At 39.0% G+C, this 18,810-nt stretch overlaps 1 protein-coding gene across 4 annotated transcripts in view; it reads right to left on the reverse strand.

The window, feature by feature from the left end:
• The window catches only part of LOC119787130 (partitioning defective 3 homolog), a 349,189-nt gene that overhangs the window by 128,304 nt on the left and 202,075 nt on the right, over positions 1-18,810 (reverse strand). For all 4 annotated transcript variants that reach the window (XM_038290773.1, XM_038290770.1, XM_038290772.1 and 1 more), the window contains one exon: positions 13,970-14,120. In XM_038290773.1, the coding sequence (XP_038146701.1) occupies positions 13,970-14,120 (151 nt within the window). The remainder of the gene's footprint in view (positions 1-13,969; positions 14,121-18,810) is intronic.

Here is an 18,810-nt window from a genome sequence, read left to right on the forward strand (position 1 = left end):
TTATTCAAAAGGGTATGTAAGAAAATATATTTTCTTTAGTTTTGTAAAATATAAGTGCCGTTGAAAGCTTTGTTTTTGTGTGTTACTTTCTTGCCGTGCAATACGTGACACCCCTCCCAGTCTGGTCAAGTAGCAGACTGGGAGGGATGTCACGTGTTGCGAACTTATAGCGCAGTGGTTAAGCTGAGTGGTGTGTAGACTAACAGCTTGTGGGTTCAATCCCAACTGTGGCCGAGTTGCCTTAAATGTTTTTTTTTTTTTTTTTTTTTTATAAAGCATCTTAATGCACCTTTTTCCTCCCTGTTTGCACCTCCAGTAACTTCTATGCCAATATGTGACGAGTGAATTTCTCCGCTGTGAGATCAATAAAGCTCATCTAATCACATCTACTCCAATCTAAATAAATAAATAAATATACACATGTTCAATAAATAAATAAGCATTCAATTAATTACCCCCAATAAATGGTGAAATGATATGTTCTCATAATAAATCATTTATTTAAAAAATGCTGTAATGTTCCTTTTTTTTAAAAATTCCTTTTAAAATGCTTAACTATTTTTATTCTTTTATTTTCTTTCAAAAAATCACTAGATTTTAAAAACACTCATAGGTTTTGAAAGGTATTATATATATATAGAAACTAAAACGCTCGGATCTTTCTGTCATTTTGTGTGCGTGTGAAGCATCTGCAATGTTTTCGTTAAATATTCAAATAAATAAGATGGACTTTAAACTAGCAGACACGTTTGGATTTTTGCCATTTAATTTTTTTATTTAATTTTAAAAACGAAAGAAATGGAAATGGGGTTTGACGAAAACCAGAAATATGGTCTGCCTGCATTCATGAACAACTTATGTTTGTGAGACCCCCTACCCCTCAGGACCCCCGCCTAATCAGTGCAAAAAATAACGACAAATGGCTTTAGCAGGTTATTCAGAGTTGACGCGGGTACTTTGCAGACAACTTACTCTCTTGTTCTCTGACAATAGAATTCAACCACCACCATTTACAGAGACCCCCTCCCCCTCACAGCTCAACTTTGTGGTTTCAACACTGCAGCGAAAGTTTCCTGATATGGGGAAGAGTGACTTGAAGGACTGCATTGATAAGATCAACGAATTTCTCCGTACAACACGCAAATCATCCCAACGACTCTCAATGTAAACCTGTTCAGTATTCATCACAATAAACACATTTTCTCTCATGCTCTTTTCCCACTTTGTGTTGTTTTAAAATCTAATCTGAAATATAGAAATAGAAATTATAGAAACAAAATGTTTCACAGCAGTTTTTTCAGGAACAGAATCAGGTTTATTGACATTGTCAGAGAAGGAGTTCACAAACTAGGGATTTTTTTATGGTACAATCGTGCAAGATGACACATATAAGGGTAAATAGAATTATAAAAATATCTAAACACTGTGGCAATATATAAGCAATATCTATACCGTATATCCAGGTCTGGGACGGATTTTACACAAAAACAAAGCTTTCAACGGCACTTATATTTTACAAAACTAAAGAAAATATATTTTCTTACATACCCTTTTGAATAACTTTGGCTTATCTTAATGAGGAATCAACTTTGGATATGATTTTAATTTCAACATCACCAGCCGCAGCACTGTCTCTGTCGCCTTTCTCTGGTTGCGCTACAGTCCGTATCCCCGGCTCCAACTTAATTAATTTTATTTTTCATTAAATAATAGCGATGCAGATAAATAGAAATAACAGTTCTCAGATAAGATCGGAGGTGTATCTACAACTACGCAACCATTTTCATAAAATAAGATTATGCAGTCACTTGACTGCATAATCTTATGTTAAATTAATTCATTAACTTTATTTTAATCAAAAACAAAATAAAATAGCACAGTATCACACCAAGATCCCCAATAAACCTGCTTTTCAGTTGACTGCAGGCCCACAAACGTCACCCTCAGCACGGCAGAGGTCCCAAGCGCCACCTGGTGGTTGTCCGGGTACATTGCAGTTCTTTTTGAAATAAAAAAACTGGCCTCAGGAAATACAACGTGATTCACGTGGGAATCACACAGGAATCACGCAGGAAACCGTCCATTTCCAACCAGTCCCCACTGTAGGTTGAGCACAGTTTAAGGATCCTTGTTTAGAATAGAATAGAATTAAATAGAATAGATTAAAATTCCACTTTTTCGTCATGACACTGTCACAAGTACAACAAAATGTAACTTGCATCTACTGTATCCAGAAGTATGCATTGACTATAAATGGTATATATAAACAGAGAGTGATTGTAAGAGGCTATAAAATAAATAAATATGGAAGCTATATAGAGATGATACAGGAAAGTTAGGATATTGATTATATATATATTAGAGGGGATATAATGGTTTAAATACATATTTGTGAATTATAATTTCTGCTATTGAAACCTACTAAGGGTCAAAAAGGAAAATCAGAAGTAGTGGGAGCATCTAGTATGAAGTAATAGTATCACAGACAGGAAATGAGTCATCCAACAGGGAAAAAAACAACGGGCGTTTCTCAATTCACGAGAACGCGAGTACATACTCGCGTTCTCGTCAAGTCCGTTCTTGGCGAGAACGCAGGAAGATCGGACTTTACGAGAACGCAAGCACGCAAGCACGTATGTGTATTGGAACAGAAGCGTACTCGTGACGTCATCACATGCAACGTTCTTTAGCATTTCTTTAACAGTCAAAACTACTTATTCCCTACACAAAACATTTTGAAAACAATATTTTTAATTTCTAAAGCTTAAAAAACATTTTAAAAAATTACCGAACCGCCCTGGCTGCGGTTACCCTCGGAGGTCTGCTGGTCACTCTGGTCCGCTCAACGTCAGACTTTTTTTTTTTTTTTCGCACTAACTCTGTAAACAGGCCACACAGGGAGGCTTAAATGTATAATGTTATCGCCTCAAACGATTTCAAAACGTACTTTTGAAGAACAACAGCAGCAGAAAAGGGAATGTTTAACTTACCACTGTGAGCGCTGTCTCGAATCAAGCTGCGGCCGCGGGGCATTCTGGGGAAGCGGTCAGTCTGAAGAACGCACAAGTCTGCTCTGATGCATGCTCGATAAAGAGGGCGGGGTGAGAACAACATCCGGGGATTTGATGCGTTCTCGATCTGGCGTTCTAGAGAATTGGAACGGTACTCGGGCTGAGGCTGATGACGTGTCACGAGCACACGAGAACGCTCAAGAACGCATATTGAGAAACGCCCAACAACATCTCTTTTCTTTCTCCAAAATTTGCTGTTTACGGTTACTATGGTTTCCAACTCGGAAGCACGATCAGTACCATCGGCTTATTGCACATGCGCAACCATATATACATCTTGGTCGCTCTCTAAGACCTAAATGTTTCCCTTCTTAAAAACAATAAGCGTACTAAAATATAATGTGTTAAAGGTTAATAATTCATTTTCTGAGAAAATAAATGCCTTAAAATCCTTTTGTTTTATCACTCATCTCTGCCCGATCTGCGTCGGAAATGGGATCCTACGCTACTTCCGGGAGCTATGTTTTTCTAAACGTAAAATATACGTAAATATAGTCTTCTTGAGTTTTATGTTTTACTTCCATGTCAACATTATAGAACATAATCTGTAACCTAAAGAAAGAAACTAAAATGCAGATTAACGTGGTTTAATCATATTTTGCCGGACTGCTCTGAGCATGTCTGATGATGATGTCAGACAAACAGTTTAAAGGAAAAAATGTAAAAAGTATCACAATTTTCATAGAAAAAGTCATAAAACATTTTTTTTTAAAGATGTGTATTAGTATTCTTTAGTGAGTTAAGGATAGAAATAAGTAATTTCAGTACCATAATTACAGTATTTATTGAAAACTGGATGTATATCTGGTTGCCCAAGCACAAATTAGCTGATGGTAAGGATCATACATTTAGTGTTAGTCACTCATAAGTTGCTTATCCAAAACCTATGAGTAAATTGTGCATAACTTTTCAAGAACTTATCTCCAATGCATATTAACGTATTTTACGTGTTTCAGATGACCGCTGAATGTGTTTCTAACTTACAGCTACTGTATAAAGGCGTATTGGTAGTGTGATGAATCCTCCCTGCGTTCACGGCCAACAAACTTCCTTTTAATTTATTCTTTTTTTTTTATTGGCGGGTGGTTAACACCAGCCAGGTTAATACCGCAATCAGATTTTTTTACGCAGGCCAGCCGCCTGCGGGCACATTATTACCCCCCTCAGGACACTGGCTTGTGACATTTCATGGGTATTATGCCACAGTTAGGCTGTTGTTGGATATAAGTTCTGGACTTGTTATGAATACTCGATGTATACGCCTAAAATTGAAAAAATACATAGAAAATTCAGTGTATACCAGCGTTTTAGGAGATTTTGGGGCGTCAGGCATACTCTGCCAAAATCGACATGGTGTGACAGGGCCCTCAGTGCGGTTATCTTCACACTGAAACATTTTTGCAGATGTAGCCTAAGAGAGGAGGACCAGCAAGGTAGAGACCATGTGTATAATCACAAAATTTATGAAAATATTTTATGAAGCCTGAAGAGTTTCTTAGTGTTTGTTTAATAATTTATTCTTGTCAGACAGAATTGGCAATGTTAAAATAATCAATTTTTGTATAACCAATTGATCTGAGTCTAAACAAAACAAAGGACAAAAGGATGGATAGATTGTTAGACTGTAACAGACAGCATGGTGTTAAATGGATTGATGGACAAACTGACAGGTCGACAGATGGATAGACAAATGGATGGAAAAATGAGTAGATTGATAGACTGTTGGATGAAGATTAAAGGATAGTTTGACAGAAAATGGATGTAAGGTGGGATAGTTGGGGGGACAAATCTATTTATACACCTACAAACAGACAGTTTGGGGAAATGCATGAACCTTGCACATAAATACAGAGAGAAGCTAACTGTAGTATATCTACCACCTTGCACCAGGATAGACAATAGTAACAGTAAAGAAAATCCAAGAACTGAATACACAGGAAATATCTTAAGACAAATCAAGCGATAGATTTAGATTCCACTGTCGAATCGCCCAAAGTTTTCCATCCAGTAATTTTTCAGCATCTGGTGCTTTCAGGGCCAAAGAGTTAATGTTCACAGGAACGCCTGGCTGGTTTCTGTTAATTAGTTGGATAATAACAAATTACTTGCAAAGCAGAAAGATGAAACAAAACGTAAAATAATGGGCATGCATATGAAATAAAGGATTGGTAGTACTTGCATGTGTGAATGTTGAGCTGCAGTAGCAAATGTCGGTACATGCATCCCTTTGAACACGGTCAATCTACATTGTGTTTATGGCATTTTAGTAAAAACTGCTGCTTCTTTCAGTTCCCTCCTCCCGTTTATGGGGCTTCAACAAAATTTTTTAAAGAGTCTGGCTTAAGTGTTTTAGCTCAGCATCTTTCTTTCTCTTTAAGACCACACACCCCTACACATGTGTAGTCATACAACAACTTAATCCCATTTCCCTAAGCAGCCCAATGGGCAACACTGAGAATCCCATCAATGTCACAGTTTGAATCACTGCAGTACAATCAACTGGCAGCTACTGAGTAGAAAACCAATGAATCTGTCAACTCAGTGGATTGGTAAAAAGGGAGCATAAAAAAAGCCTCTTTGTTTTAGAGCCAGGACTCGAGGGTAGCCGTCGTCCAGCAACAATAATCCTGCCACGCAGAGGGAGTGCACACCCAGCATCACCTGAGAATCAAACCAATGTTTACGCTTTAATGATCCCGGCGGACTTAATAACTTCTGAGTGAGCTGCAGGGGAACAATAGGAGGCATTTCATTCAGATGTAGCTGTGAAGGCCGTTATAATGTGCAAAGAAAGACTAAATACCTAAAAGGCAAATGGGTCCACTGTGGAACATTTTTAATGCAAATGGGAACAGGGTGAGGTGAGAATAAAATGGGGCAAAAGACAACGAGAGGCAGAGTTTTCTTCTTTCCCCTTCATTACGTCTTGTCTCGATCTATTTGCATAATTAGTAAGGAGGTTATTGCCATGGGTGCTGGGCCTTGAAAGCAGCCTGAAGGAATAATTAAGTCTCTCTTATCCTTAGCATCTTCAGGGTGAACAACCAGTGAGTGATCTAAGAGCGTTAGAGAGGGGCCAAAAGACGATACATTCTGAATAGGAATAACATTGTCTTCCAAGAAACTCTAATGCATGATTTATGTTTTGTGGCAGTTTTACAACAGACTTGTTCCAGGCAACTGTGAAAGACCCCCCCCCAGTCGGCACTCACAATAATCTATTTGAGAAAACGAGTGCTGAGCATGCAAAGCTTTGCTTTGTGTTTAGGTGCATGCACATCTGGGAGCTGCCAGCAGCACATTCAGCTGCTGGCATCTCTAAGTTTCCCAGATCCCTCCACCAAACTCAGACCAGCGAAGTCATTTACAAGAAAGCATAAAGTGTGGCAACAGTAAATCAGTTTGCATCGTCCTCGGTAGCTTCAACTGGAGACCACACACGATGAAAGCTACACGCTGATCAGTGGATCCATCATTATATACAAACTCCCTGAAGCATTGTTATAAAATAGTAGATGAACTGAAATTGCACACAGATGTAGCCCATTTGTTGCTCTGTTTGAGATGGTGCAAAGCCAAGAGATGATTAGCAAACTCTGAAAAGGACTGATTAGATTCAGCAAAACACAAAGGTCAAATATGTTTCATACGGTTCCATTGTTTCCTTTACAATGAAATTAGATACTTCATACATCGCTTTACTTCTTTTTTTGAGGAATATAAAAGCTTTTACGGGTTTATACTCTATTTTACCATATTTTTGCTGTGTTTCCCTAAAGTTAAACCTTAACAACACAATCAAAACAACTTTTTTGTTTCACAGTTCTCCTAAATACAAGAAAGTCTTTAATTTGATTTAGTTTAATCAGGACAATAAAAAAGCTCTAGTACTATATGCATAAATCTAAAATATCTACTACCTCAAAAACCAACAAAACATGAACAATCTCAATTAAGATTGACATTTATGGTTCAACAATAGCAAAAGGAGACTGAACATAACTGGTGTTATGGTACAATTTACAAAGCCAAAACCTGCTGTGGTGACCAAGAAGAGTATAAAGCCTATCTATGGGCTTCTATTAGAGAATAAAACATGGTGGAGGTAGAGTGATGCTTTGGGGTTGCTTTGCTATAAAGACCAGTAGAACTAGAGAATAATCCTGCCCTATCAGTAAGTCTTCACTGCAAAAATGATCTAAAAATAAGTCCAAATGTCTTAAATCAAGTGTATTTACTCTTAATTTGAGTAGGTAAATAAGATATTTGCCAACAGAATTAGTATTTTTTCTATTAAAATAAGATTATTAGATAATACGCCCTTGAAATAACACAACGCAACTGTTTTTCTCTTATTCTAAATGTAAATTTTGGGTCTCACTTTCCTTCTCAATTCAAGAAAAAAAATCCCTTATTTTAAGAAAGAATGACTTATTTAGATTTCTTTTTTTTTGCAGTACTTAAGGAAGTAGTCCATGCATCAGTTCATCAAAGAGATGAGGATTATGCAGCTGGATAATATTCAAAACAAACGACCATGTGCACTTCTGAGTGTAAGAAAATAATAAAAAACAAATAGGAAATGATTTGGTCAAAATCCTGATTTAAAGCATTTAATCACATTTATTCATATATAAAAAGCTGGTGCAGAAAGAGGAGTCACAGGGCTATGCTAAGGTTGTAAGAATGATTAGGAAAGATAAAGAACCAAAATTAGCCAAGTAGTGAATGAATGTAGGAAATGAGACAATAAACTATTCATTTTGAATATGATACAGTTTTTTTACTTTTAACACTACATTAGCAAATAGCAGTTATTGCACAAAGAGTCATGATTTGGTGGCAATGGAAACTCTTTAAAGCATTGAGGAGAAGTCTGAGGCTTAAAGCACAACCCTTGAGCTTATTATCCTCTCTGCTTTCCACCACAGAGGCAAATTAAACTTTAATCCCCATCTGACCTCTACAGTCTCCCTCTGACCCACTGCTGCTGAGTAATGCTTTATAACTCAAGTCCTTGGACACTTTCAGGTCAGCAGAAATGTATTACCTACTTGATTTTTAATCCACATGTGGTAAAATTTATTTTTTTCCAAACAAATCATATTAGGGTTAGAAAACCCCTTCTGATGGTCAGACTGTGATCGACTGATTAAGTGTTTATTAAAGCATGGGAAGTTATCATGTTTCTCCAATAAGTACCGTAGTAAATACCATGGGTTTGACATGCTTTCTGTCCTGCAGTGTGGAGAACTTTTCTTGCAGATCTTACATCACTTTCCTTCATTGGTAAGGTGGGACAGATGGTAGAAAATACATTCGTCAGGATTTGATGAATCAGCAAATACACAAAGCATTAAGATCACACACAGCGGTAACCTCTGCTATGTTACTATCTTTAGCTTTTCGTCCAACTTTCTAGCATCATTTTAACCCCTTTTAGGTCATTAAAACCAGTTTTAATTTAACTTCAAGTTGAACTTTTTACTTTTTTATTCCTTTATGATAAAGTGATGTACTGATATACATAAATGATATTGTGTATATGTATTATTTTTGTCACCCATTTCAGGAGCTGAATCAATCAACCATTTCTACATTTGACTTTCAAGTTCTTTTTAAGCATCTGTCTGTATTTAAGTGGTTTTGATGAGCATCTCTGCAGACTTTCCATAATGTTTTTAATAGCTTGGTGAGGTGAAGGGTTAGTTTTACTGACTAATTTCTAATTTGACTGTCCACAACATCTAATATTTTTATTTACTAAAAACATGGGGTGAATAACATCATTGTAGCTTAAATCAGTTTTAGACCTTTAAAGAAAATAATCCTCTTTCATAGACTTCTATAAAAACAAGGGGGGAGACAACAAATATCTAAAAAAACATGATAGTAGGTTTAGCCTTCCAGCAAACGTATCTGAAGTAAATATAAAGCTTCTTTTCAGCTTTTGAAGCAGTTAAGGGCTGGTTATACTGCTGCAGCAGTGTGTCGCAGGTAGCCTGCCGCCGGTATGACGCAGATATTTTTGATTTATGCCCAATTTTGAAGCATGGTCTTTGCTATGTTATTCCACGCCACAGCTCAAGAGGAACAATCAGGAACTAGCTGTGGGCCTAGACACGGCCGAGGGGGCGAGGAACTGGGGGGAAGTTTGTGCGACGACGGAGGGACATGAGGGCGAGTCGTCCCACAATGGTGGTCATAAAAAACAAAACAAGCCGGTAAGGTACCAAACAGGAAATACGTATGTAGATTTGACCAATCAGAGGCCTCCTGTCTGCGGTCAGCTACAATATTGGAGAGATGCAGATGAGTGTCTGCGGAAGGGACGGCGGCATATTTGCGTTCACTGCGACACACAAGCAGATAGGGCTGGGTATTGTTCAAAAATTTTCGGTTCCGGTACCAATACCGATACCTTCACTTCGATACCAGTTCCTGAACGATACTTTTTTCGATACCAGTTTTCTAATATCAATTCGAAGAAAAAGAAAATTACACAACATAAAAAAGTACAAATCTTGAGTTTTATTTTATGCTCTGATTTTTCCATTTACATTTTTCCTCTTACATAATAAAAAAAAATCTCAGTGTCTAATATTCACTGTTACATTGTGAGGACCTTTTTACTTAGCAGTTTTCCTTTAGAAAAATTACCATGTCTGACAAACAAGCCCGTTGAATGGGATCCTATTGACAGCGCACCGCTGGTATGGGGGGGTCTGAGCGGCTCCGACAGAAATATTGGAAGGCAGGATGAACTGACTGCACTCATTAAGTTTTCAGGTGGATTTTCCCACTTAAAACATGATAAAACTACTTTATTCCCACTGATCACAGCAAATATAGCTGCAAGGCAAATAAAGGATAGAGTAGCTCCGCCCAACGCGCGTCAGAGCCACTTTTCGACCGCGCAGCCAGAGCAGCAAAGCTTCTTCAGCCACGCGTCAGAAGCTGGTACAAGCAGCAAAAAGGAAGCAGCAGACGCGATTTTGCTGCTCCTGCTGCGTCCAGTTTGAAAGCAGCATGATTCACTCCGCTCTGGCTTTGCTCTGCCCACGGGTTGCTGAGAGGAGGAGGGTCGCGCTGGCTGCAGTCCGCTCTTCTTGCAGTCAAACACCGAGCAACGTTCTGCTCTTAAATTGTTTCCGTGCTCGATGTATTGCATTGCGCACTATTGGCATCAGTCTTAATAAAGTGAAGCCACAATTTTGACCTGGGGAGCATTTTAAAGGGGTTTAACGACGCTGCAACCAGTTCACAACAGATACACATGAACCCTGGCTGTAGGCGTGACCAGCTGTGTATTTTTCCTGGATGACGCAATCACGTTAAGTGTTACAACCAATCACCGAAACTTGGTAACGAAAGACGAGACATGTTTCGATACTCGGTAGAACCGAAGCATTTCGGTCGGTACCATAAAAGAACCGAAGTTAGGTACCCAGCCCTACAAGCAGATGACCTGGTTTCTGAGTTTAAATCAGCCTCGAGACTAACTCATCAGGAAGACCAAATCGTTACTGGAAAACTTTAAAAACAGAATGGCTCTAGAAAATAATAAATCCCTGTTGGACAATGTCTCTCTGCTGATGCATGAAGCTTTTGCAGAACTGAAGGCTTCTTCAGTAACAGACCGCTGCATCCTAGATGCACAAAGGAGCGCTATCACACATCCTTCCCTCTAGCCAATAAGCCGTTTACATTCCCGCTGTTGATTAAATGTTTTAAACATTTTCATAGTAAATAGTTTGTCTTTGCAACTGTTAAATTGATATTTTGCATATTTCTTACAGAAATTTCATCCCAGTACACCGTTTTTGATAACTGTATCTTATGAATCTTCTGTAGTTATCCCTTCAGTACCTTTCCATTCTCAGTTGCAGTTGACAAAAAAAAATCTTTTCCTGAACATTGGATAAAAAGATACTTTGATTTCCAAAGTTAGAACAAACAAAGTGCAGCCAAACATCAAAGAAAACAGTAATAAATCTAAAGGAAATGTTAAAAAAAATATCCATATCTGCATATGGAAATAAGATGATGACTTGGAAGTTTTGCACAGGACTACATACATAAATCGTAGTAAACACTTTCCATCACAGCCCCATCAACATGTCTGAAGGCAAAGTAACAATGATCTTGTTCGCATGAGTTAGATCAGTCTTCACTTTCGACCCTGCAGGCTCATTATAAGTTGTTGCTGTTTGTTAAGCATGGCTGAACGTAGCCGCTGCAGCAGCAGCATGATGGAGCTTCACCTATTAACACTTTCTCTGTCACCCTCCTTTGTTTACACTCACAGCGGTACCAGTGTCAACCAATTTGCATGAAGGGAAAGCAGAGTTCTCACGTTAGCATTATGTTGCACTGATTAATGAGGCAGAGTTAGCGGAAGCTCATTTAAAAAACTGATTAAAAGTTAGTGCATCAACTCCTCTTTGGCTAAAACTATTTATATGTGACGCTGTAGACTCAGATTTCTAACGTTTTTGTTTTATGAAAATAAAAATGCACCAAACCAAACAAAGGCTAGAAGAAAAAAATAAAACACAATCAAAGGTTGTCTTATTTGTAGTTTTGGGAAATGAAAACCGGCAATCTGTGTCGTTGCACCATCTGCTGTACAGAAGTCCTCTTTTTTTGAGTCATCAAGAAATTTAACCAGCAATCCATCAAGCAGTAATTTATGTTCTGCAGACATGCAATCCTGCACAGCTGCATCTAAAGCTCCTACATATGCATATGAATATGCTCACTAATCTCTTCCACTCTGTCCAAGACATATGTTTACGACCCCCCCACACTTTAAAGCCATTTCATGGCCTGTTTTAGGTCACAGTAACAGAAAGGTTTTAAGACACGCATATCTGCATATGTATGAAGAACAGGCGGTGATGAGAAGATGTAAAAAGGACAAGTTTGTTCAGTCTGTTGCTCCCTGATGGTCTTTAAAGAAAACAGACAGAAAGAGACAAAAAGAGAGCAGATGGTACCATTGGATTATAAAACAGAAATAATATTAATTTAAAAAATAGATGGTAGAGGACTTTATTTTTTTCTATTTTATCTGAAGAGTCAAAAATCAGTCATTGCTGTAAAACCTGCAAAGCTTGATAAACACAGAAAGTCAATAAAGGAGAGCAAGTAAAGTTCCAAATTAGCTAAAAAAAAAAACCAGCGGTGTGATGCAAGCAGCGTGGACCATCTGTGTCTTAAGATGATTAAACAACATTCAGGTTTAATGGAAATAGGTCCATTTCCTGTTCATATACATCCTGTGTTTAACATTTCAACTTGTTGTGTAGCAGCAACTTTTCCTCTATCTGTTAAATTGACAAAGTTTAAGCTACCAAGGTTGAGAACTGAAAATGGAAAAGCGAAAGAAATCCTGCCAAATATTAGAACCATAGGAGTCTGGGTTACGATGCATAAATCAAGGCATCTCAATAAATCAATTACAGAAGTATCAAAATATGTATTGACCACTGGCAGTTTTTCTAGTGACAAACTTTATCGATGCATATAGCTTTTCAGCAGTGAATGAACTTTATCCTTCATGAAATGCAGCAGTGATGCAAGAATGTAGACTGTAGGAGAAAAGGAACACCAGTTTAAAGTCATGCTGCAAAAGGTATTGATATGAAAATGTTCGGTGCAGTGCAAAAATAAGAGCATTGAGTTTAGATCTATTTAGGGGGATTGTAAAAAAAAAAAAAAATCAATCAAGGCAATGCCCTTAACCTTGACAGAATCACTGGGAAACTTTCTTGCATTTTCCAACATGTCCGCCACAGATGGAGTGGGCATGTCTGGCGTCAGTTTACTTTGCTGTGTGGAAAACTTCTTATATTCAGAACGGTGAGGGGGATGTTTCGCTTTCTCTGGCATAATGTTTGTACAACTGACCTGAGCGCGCAGATGTGCGGCGTTCAAACTTGCACCCCCTCACTCAAACCTGTCTGCTGATACCTCTGCTTTCTTGCTTCACTACTTTTCACTTGACGTTTCTGTGTGCTGGCTGTGCAGTTTGTTGCGTCATCACAAATAGAAAGGAGTGCGTCTAGAGCAGTTTTATTGTGTGTGAGCATTAATAAAACCACTAAGACTGATTTCTTTGTATTCGTCCTCATTAAAGGATAAAAACTCATTTACAAAGGTGAATAAATATGGACTGGCTATGTAAAATGACTACTTTCTGACTAAACTGACGTCACAGCATCCCACAGCACCTCAGTGGGTCATATTACTGAATAAGGAATTTTGGCTTGTCTGCTATCTTAGTGCATTAGTTTATGCCATAAACAACAAAATGCTGGATATTTTTTTCACTTGTGATGTCTTTAATTTTGTACATAATATGAAATTAGAAATTATAAGCATGTGTTTTCTATTTGAACTTTAAAGGTCTATTTGCCCCCAACTGAAAATGCACTTCTTGGTCATTTTTAGTGGTCAATTTTGTTTGATTTCTACCTTTTGAGTTTTTTAGGAAAATAGCACTAATTAGCCTTTAAACTAAGAGCTCTGCATATTTGACGGTTTTGATTGACATTCGACCAAATGGCTAAAATAAGCTACATAATTCAGCAGAGCAATATGAACTATGCTGATGAAGGTTCTCAGTCATCCAGGTCATAGTCATTCCGTAAAAATTCAAAAAATATCCACTGGACTTGGTTTCCAATATGAACTATGCTTTCCAATGCAGAGCAGAACAATACAGGACCTGATAGTGAGACGTTCTGATGAAACCAGCTGTTTCCCACCTTACCTAATGTAGGTTTATTAATGGAGGCTGAAGCAAAGGAATATATAGAAAAGTTTTGTAAGCCGCCTATGATTCTTCAAAAAGCACCAAGTTAAAATGAGGAAAAAGAAGCTTTGAATGATACCTATTGTGCGTGGAAACATTCCTTGGCGTGGCATCAAGTTGTCATCCAGGCCTTCCAGGCCTCCATAGAGAGAGTGGGAGATTCTGCGCTCGTGATCGTCCAGAGTTGTGTTTGCCGTCTGCTGAGGTCCCAGTTGGCTCCCTGAAGTCTCCTAAAACAGAGAGAAGAACTGTTAGGCTGAATCCAATCAGACCCTTTCTCCTTCATTTTGCACCCTCAACCCCGATCTTTTCAAACTATTAACTGCAGCTTCAAGGAGAAGCAGTGGCAGCAACATCTCCAAAGACAAATGCATCAATACAGCATTGTAGTCAACTGACCACTTACTGTCACAGTCTTGTTAAGTTTTCAGTTTCACTTTAATCCATGGTTTTCTTTGTTTTCTAGTTGTATTGGTTTAATTCCTACTTTGTTGTGTTTTCTGGAAATATTTGATTTCTTAGGTTTTTCTTGATTGCCCTCTGATGCCCTCTAGTGTTCTCCTTTTTCCTAGCTCCCTTCTAGGAACCTCTGTTCACACCTGCTCCCAATTAGCTCATTAATGGCATCTTTGTTCAGTCTCCCACATATACTCTCCCCGTGCAGCTCCTCACTGATGGTTCCTTGCCTTTTCCTGGCTCCTCATGCGTGTTGAGGTCCTGTTTTCCCTGATGTCTATATGGTTCTGTTTTTTTCCATACTTTTTATGTTGGTTTTTTGGATTCCTGCCTCAGTTGCCTGTGAGTAATTTTATTAATCTTCAAGAACTCACCTCTGCATTTGGGTCCTCAAAACCACAACCAAACCCTGACAGTTACAGTATGACCCCTCAAGTTTCTTTTGCAGTGTTGCATCCCCCCAAATGCTTGAATTATTTTTAAAATATGATCGCTCCTCTGTACATCTCCATCTATGCTGTTTACAGTTTTTGTTTTGTCGGGATTGTTTTTGTCCCCATGCTGTTAAACTGTTACAGGTTGGATCTTTTGGGATCTGACTGCAGTCTGAACAGCCAAGTGACCCGTCTCATAAATTGTGTGACAATGTCACTTTGTACTGAAAGTGTGGAACAGCATAGACAGAGGTGTACAGTGGAAAGACAACATTGTGGAATTAATAAGTATTTTGGCAGATAAAATGATCCAAGAGAAACATGAGGGGTCATGTCGTAACAGGTCAGTTGACTATGACTACATTGCTGCCACTGCTCCACAGAAAGCCACGATGAACAGTTTGTTCTCTTTCTCCTTTTTCTAATTGTTTGCTGTATCATCCAGCTACTTCCACTGGTTAAAAGCTTTCAATCCACCCATAGAGAGATCTTGTTGTTGTTCTTCTGTGCATGCTGGTCCCTTCAGTGCCACTATTTGAGACGTCATGTGAACAGTGACACAAAAATCTAATCTGACAATAAAAATGGAATTTAGCATAAAAATCTGCAGAGTGAACACAGCCTAATGTTGTACCACCTTCTTGGTGTTCAGCGGATGGTAATTAGCACTACATGCATAAAGTGCCATAAAGACCTGGGTGGAAGTGCTAAAGATGATAAAATCTCAAGGAGATAAACTGAACTTTACTTTTTTTTTTTTTTTTTTTTATAATCCTTCCTTTCATCTGATCACATTGTTCTAGACGTCTATTGAAATGTGGACCAAAACAAACTGAAGATCTTTATGAGGAGCAGCACATTAAAACAACCTTGGTGACATGAAATAAAAGTCAGAAAGTATCCCTCTAGGGAATGAGCCTTGCTAAAATAGTGTAAACACATACGGTTGAGCACAGGGGCAGGTCTCAATCCTAATGCGACCTGTGTGATAACAAAAATAAATGAGCAGACATTCTCAACAGGCCATTGAGTCACCAGCTGTTAACAAGCCAGCTGAGCCATGGAGAAGGTTAACGTACCACCGTCCTGACATTTCCCTCAAGACCTTTGAGGACGCTTCCTTGTTTGCCCGACAAATAGACTATTTGCAGAGTCTGTCACAAAGCAGCTCCCATCTACAGCCCGGGAGAAGTCAGCGCGGGGGTCTCTGCCCTCAGTGTTTGTCCATTGGATCATTGACTCCATTGATTTGCAATGGCTTCTGTATTTCTTGCTGACAGTGATGACAGGCTTTGCTATGAAGATAACCACTGTCGCCGGCATCAGGTAACAAGAGATAACACTGGAGTCAATACTGGAGCAAAATTACCCCAATCAATGCTGTAACTGGGCAGGCTGGGATTCGATTTTGGCATAAGGTCTTTGACCAATGATCCTTACCTCTTACTAAACGGTTAAGGCATGGCTATAAACTAGTGTAAACAAACAGATCTGGGCTTTATATGGGGATATGAGTCCAACAATGGGACCAGAGAGGAGAAAACTGAAGAAAGGGGGATTTACTCATTGATATTTATTAGGTATACTTCTTACTTAACCATTGGTTACATCAAATATTGAATAAGCCAATCGCATAGCACCGTAACATCATCAAAGATGCTGAACAAAACTTAATGCAAGACAGAAACAAGATGGTCTGAAGGTAAACAGAAAACCTGACCCAAAAAGAGGAATGCAAGCAAGAGACTCTCCAAAAAAAAAAAAAAAATTAAAACAATCCACTGGACTTTGTTTCCAAGTTTGAAGACATTTCGCTTCCCATCCAGGAAGCCTTTTCAATTCAAAATGTCTGAAACAGCGTTGAGTTCGAGGTTTTATACAGTAGCCCATTAAAACCTTGTTTTTGTCTTGAACACATGCAAATTGAAACGGACGGATAGCTCCACCCCTTTGCAATGGGGGTCATTTGGCTTCTTTTGTTAGCCTGCAATGCCCCGTACCATTCTAAGTGTCTGAAAAGGGGGTCCGAGAGACAAAATACATAAGGCCGATACTCCAAGTAAGATAATGGTCCTAAAAGTCAAAGCAATGATTGAGACAAGAAGGAAAAACATTGATTTCCTTGGGCTGAGCAAGGCTATGCAATTTGAGGCAACATATCAATAAGCCGTTGGGATGACAATTAAAATGTTTCCACATCAATTATTTTATGAAAACACAAACCTGTTCAGAGTAAATTACCTCAAACCAATTGGAAAGAGACTGATAGACGTTAATCAATAAAAGCTCTAATGGACTCCAGGTTTTACTAATGCCAGATAAGATCTTCATTAGCAGTGCTGCGGCTTTCCTTGCATTGGAGGTAAACAAATGACTGAATCACAGCTGAATGAAGAAAACCAATCAAAACTTCACACGGAGCCAACAAATCAACTTCGGAAACAAACTAATTTCAAAGGTCGCCATATGGTGCAGTGACTGCTGGCTGCTCTTGACTCTAAATGAGGTAGTTAATGAATTGGCCGACTGAGGAGCGGGGCTAAAATGCCTCTGTAATAGCAGAGGGGATTTAGCAGGCCGACAACGCATCGACAAACCATGCCGCAGCTCATTGCATATTCAGGCTGATAGCTGAGCTCGGGGAAGGGCTGGATCCCAGCGGGGAGGCCAGTGGTGGTGTGTGGAAGTGCGCTGCTCTCAATTTGCTGTGTTTCTGGGCTCGGTTGAAGGAGCGGAAGCAGTTGGGTTTGTGATTTATGCAGCGACAAACATTGCAGATTGATTTGAGATTGGCTGTCAGGGGATGGAGACATGGAGAGGAAAGTAAATACAGGATTACTTGATCCCATATGTCAGGAAAATGTCAAAAATGAGCCAAGGCTCTCATCCAGCAGTAATTAGTTATTATAAGATCCTTCTTTTTCTTTTTGACTGACAGCTGCAGAGGACGTCATTATTTTGCAGTAACTCCAGAGAGGGTTTGTAAATCCTCTACGTACAGTCAAAGTGCAGTAAACTGTTTTCCATCTTTGTATTTTCCGAGTGTTGTGGAGCGTTTTTCTTATAAACAGCCAGACACTTGGGCAGCCCCAGGCCATGCCTCCAGCTGTGCATGTGAAACAAACACAGAAAGACTAACCAGGCCTGAATTTTATTAATTCCTTATACTCTGAGTCTCACGGCATTAAAGCACAGGTAAACACTGGCTCTCCTAAACAAACACAGAAACAGCCTTGAAAATAAATGAATAAACGCACAAATTGGTTGCCCTAACCACACACCTTACTGCCCGTCTATGCATATATAAACAAGAGGCTGATGCAAACACATGCATACACGTCGACGCACGGCAAAAAAAAAAACACCTCCAGGCTGAGCCTCTGCTTTCAATTACCAGCCGGGGCCGAGGGGAAATCTAAACTTTGACACACCTGGTTGGGGAAGGAGAGCAGGGAAGTCTGGTAGAGCCAGAGGCGTACACTCGCACACCAACACTCACTCAGCCTTAGCTTTCAAGCAGGTGACAGACCGAGGTGTACAGGGAATGTAAAGACATGACATTGAAGGAAGGTAAAGGGGCAAAAAAAAGTTTTGTTGCTTGGTTTGTAGTACGTTTTCATTCCTCTGCCTGCCCCATGGGAGGCGTGTTAGTGTTTGGGGGGGGGGGTTGGTAAATCACACTGACCTGAATACTTCCTGTTACTACATGAAATAATTAAGTGATGCTCATAAGGAGCAGTTCCAGGTGGTCTGCTTTGGGGTGAGTCGTATTTTTATCACAAAGAGGATCGTATGGAGTTAAAGCTTTACCTCTTTGGTCTAAAACTGGAAAACAACTTAAGCCCTACATATTATATGGTTCAGTACCTTGGAAAGCTTTAACTCAGCAGTGGCATTTCTTGCATAACAATCACAGTCTCTGTGTATTATGTGTGGCTTTTATGTAGAAGACCAACATAAAGTTGCATATTACTCGTTTTCGCAAACAATCTGAAGATCTAGGATGTTTTTCTTAAATTTTTTTTTATTT

Source organism: Cyprinodon tularosa, unplaced genomic scaffold (genome assembly GCF_016077235.1).
Source record: "Cyprinodon tularosa strain WSP-4 unplaced genomic scaffold, ASM1607723v1 ctg289, whole genome shotgun sequence".
Taxonomy (NCBI): domain Eukaryota; kingdom Metazoa; phylum Chordata; class Actinopteri; order Cyprinodontiformes; family Cyprinodontidae; genus Cyprinodon; species Cyprinodon tularosa.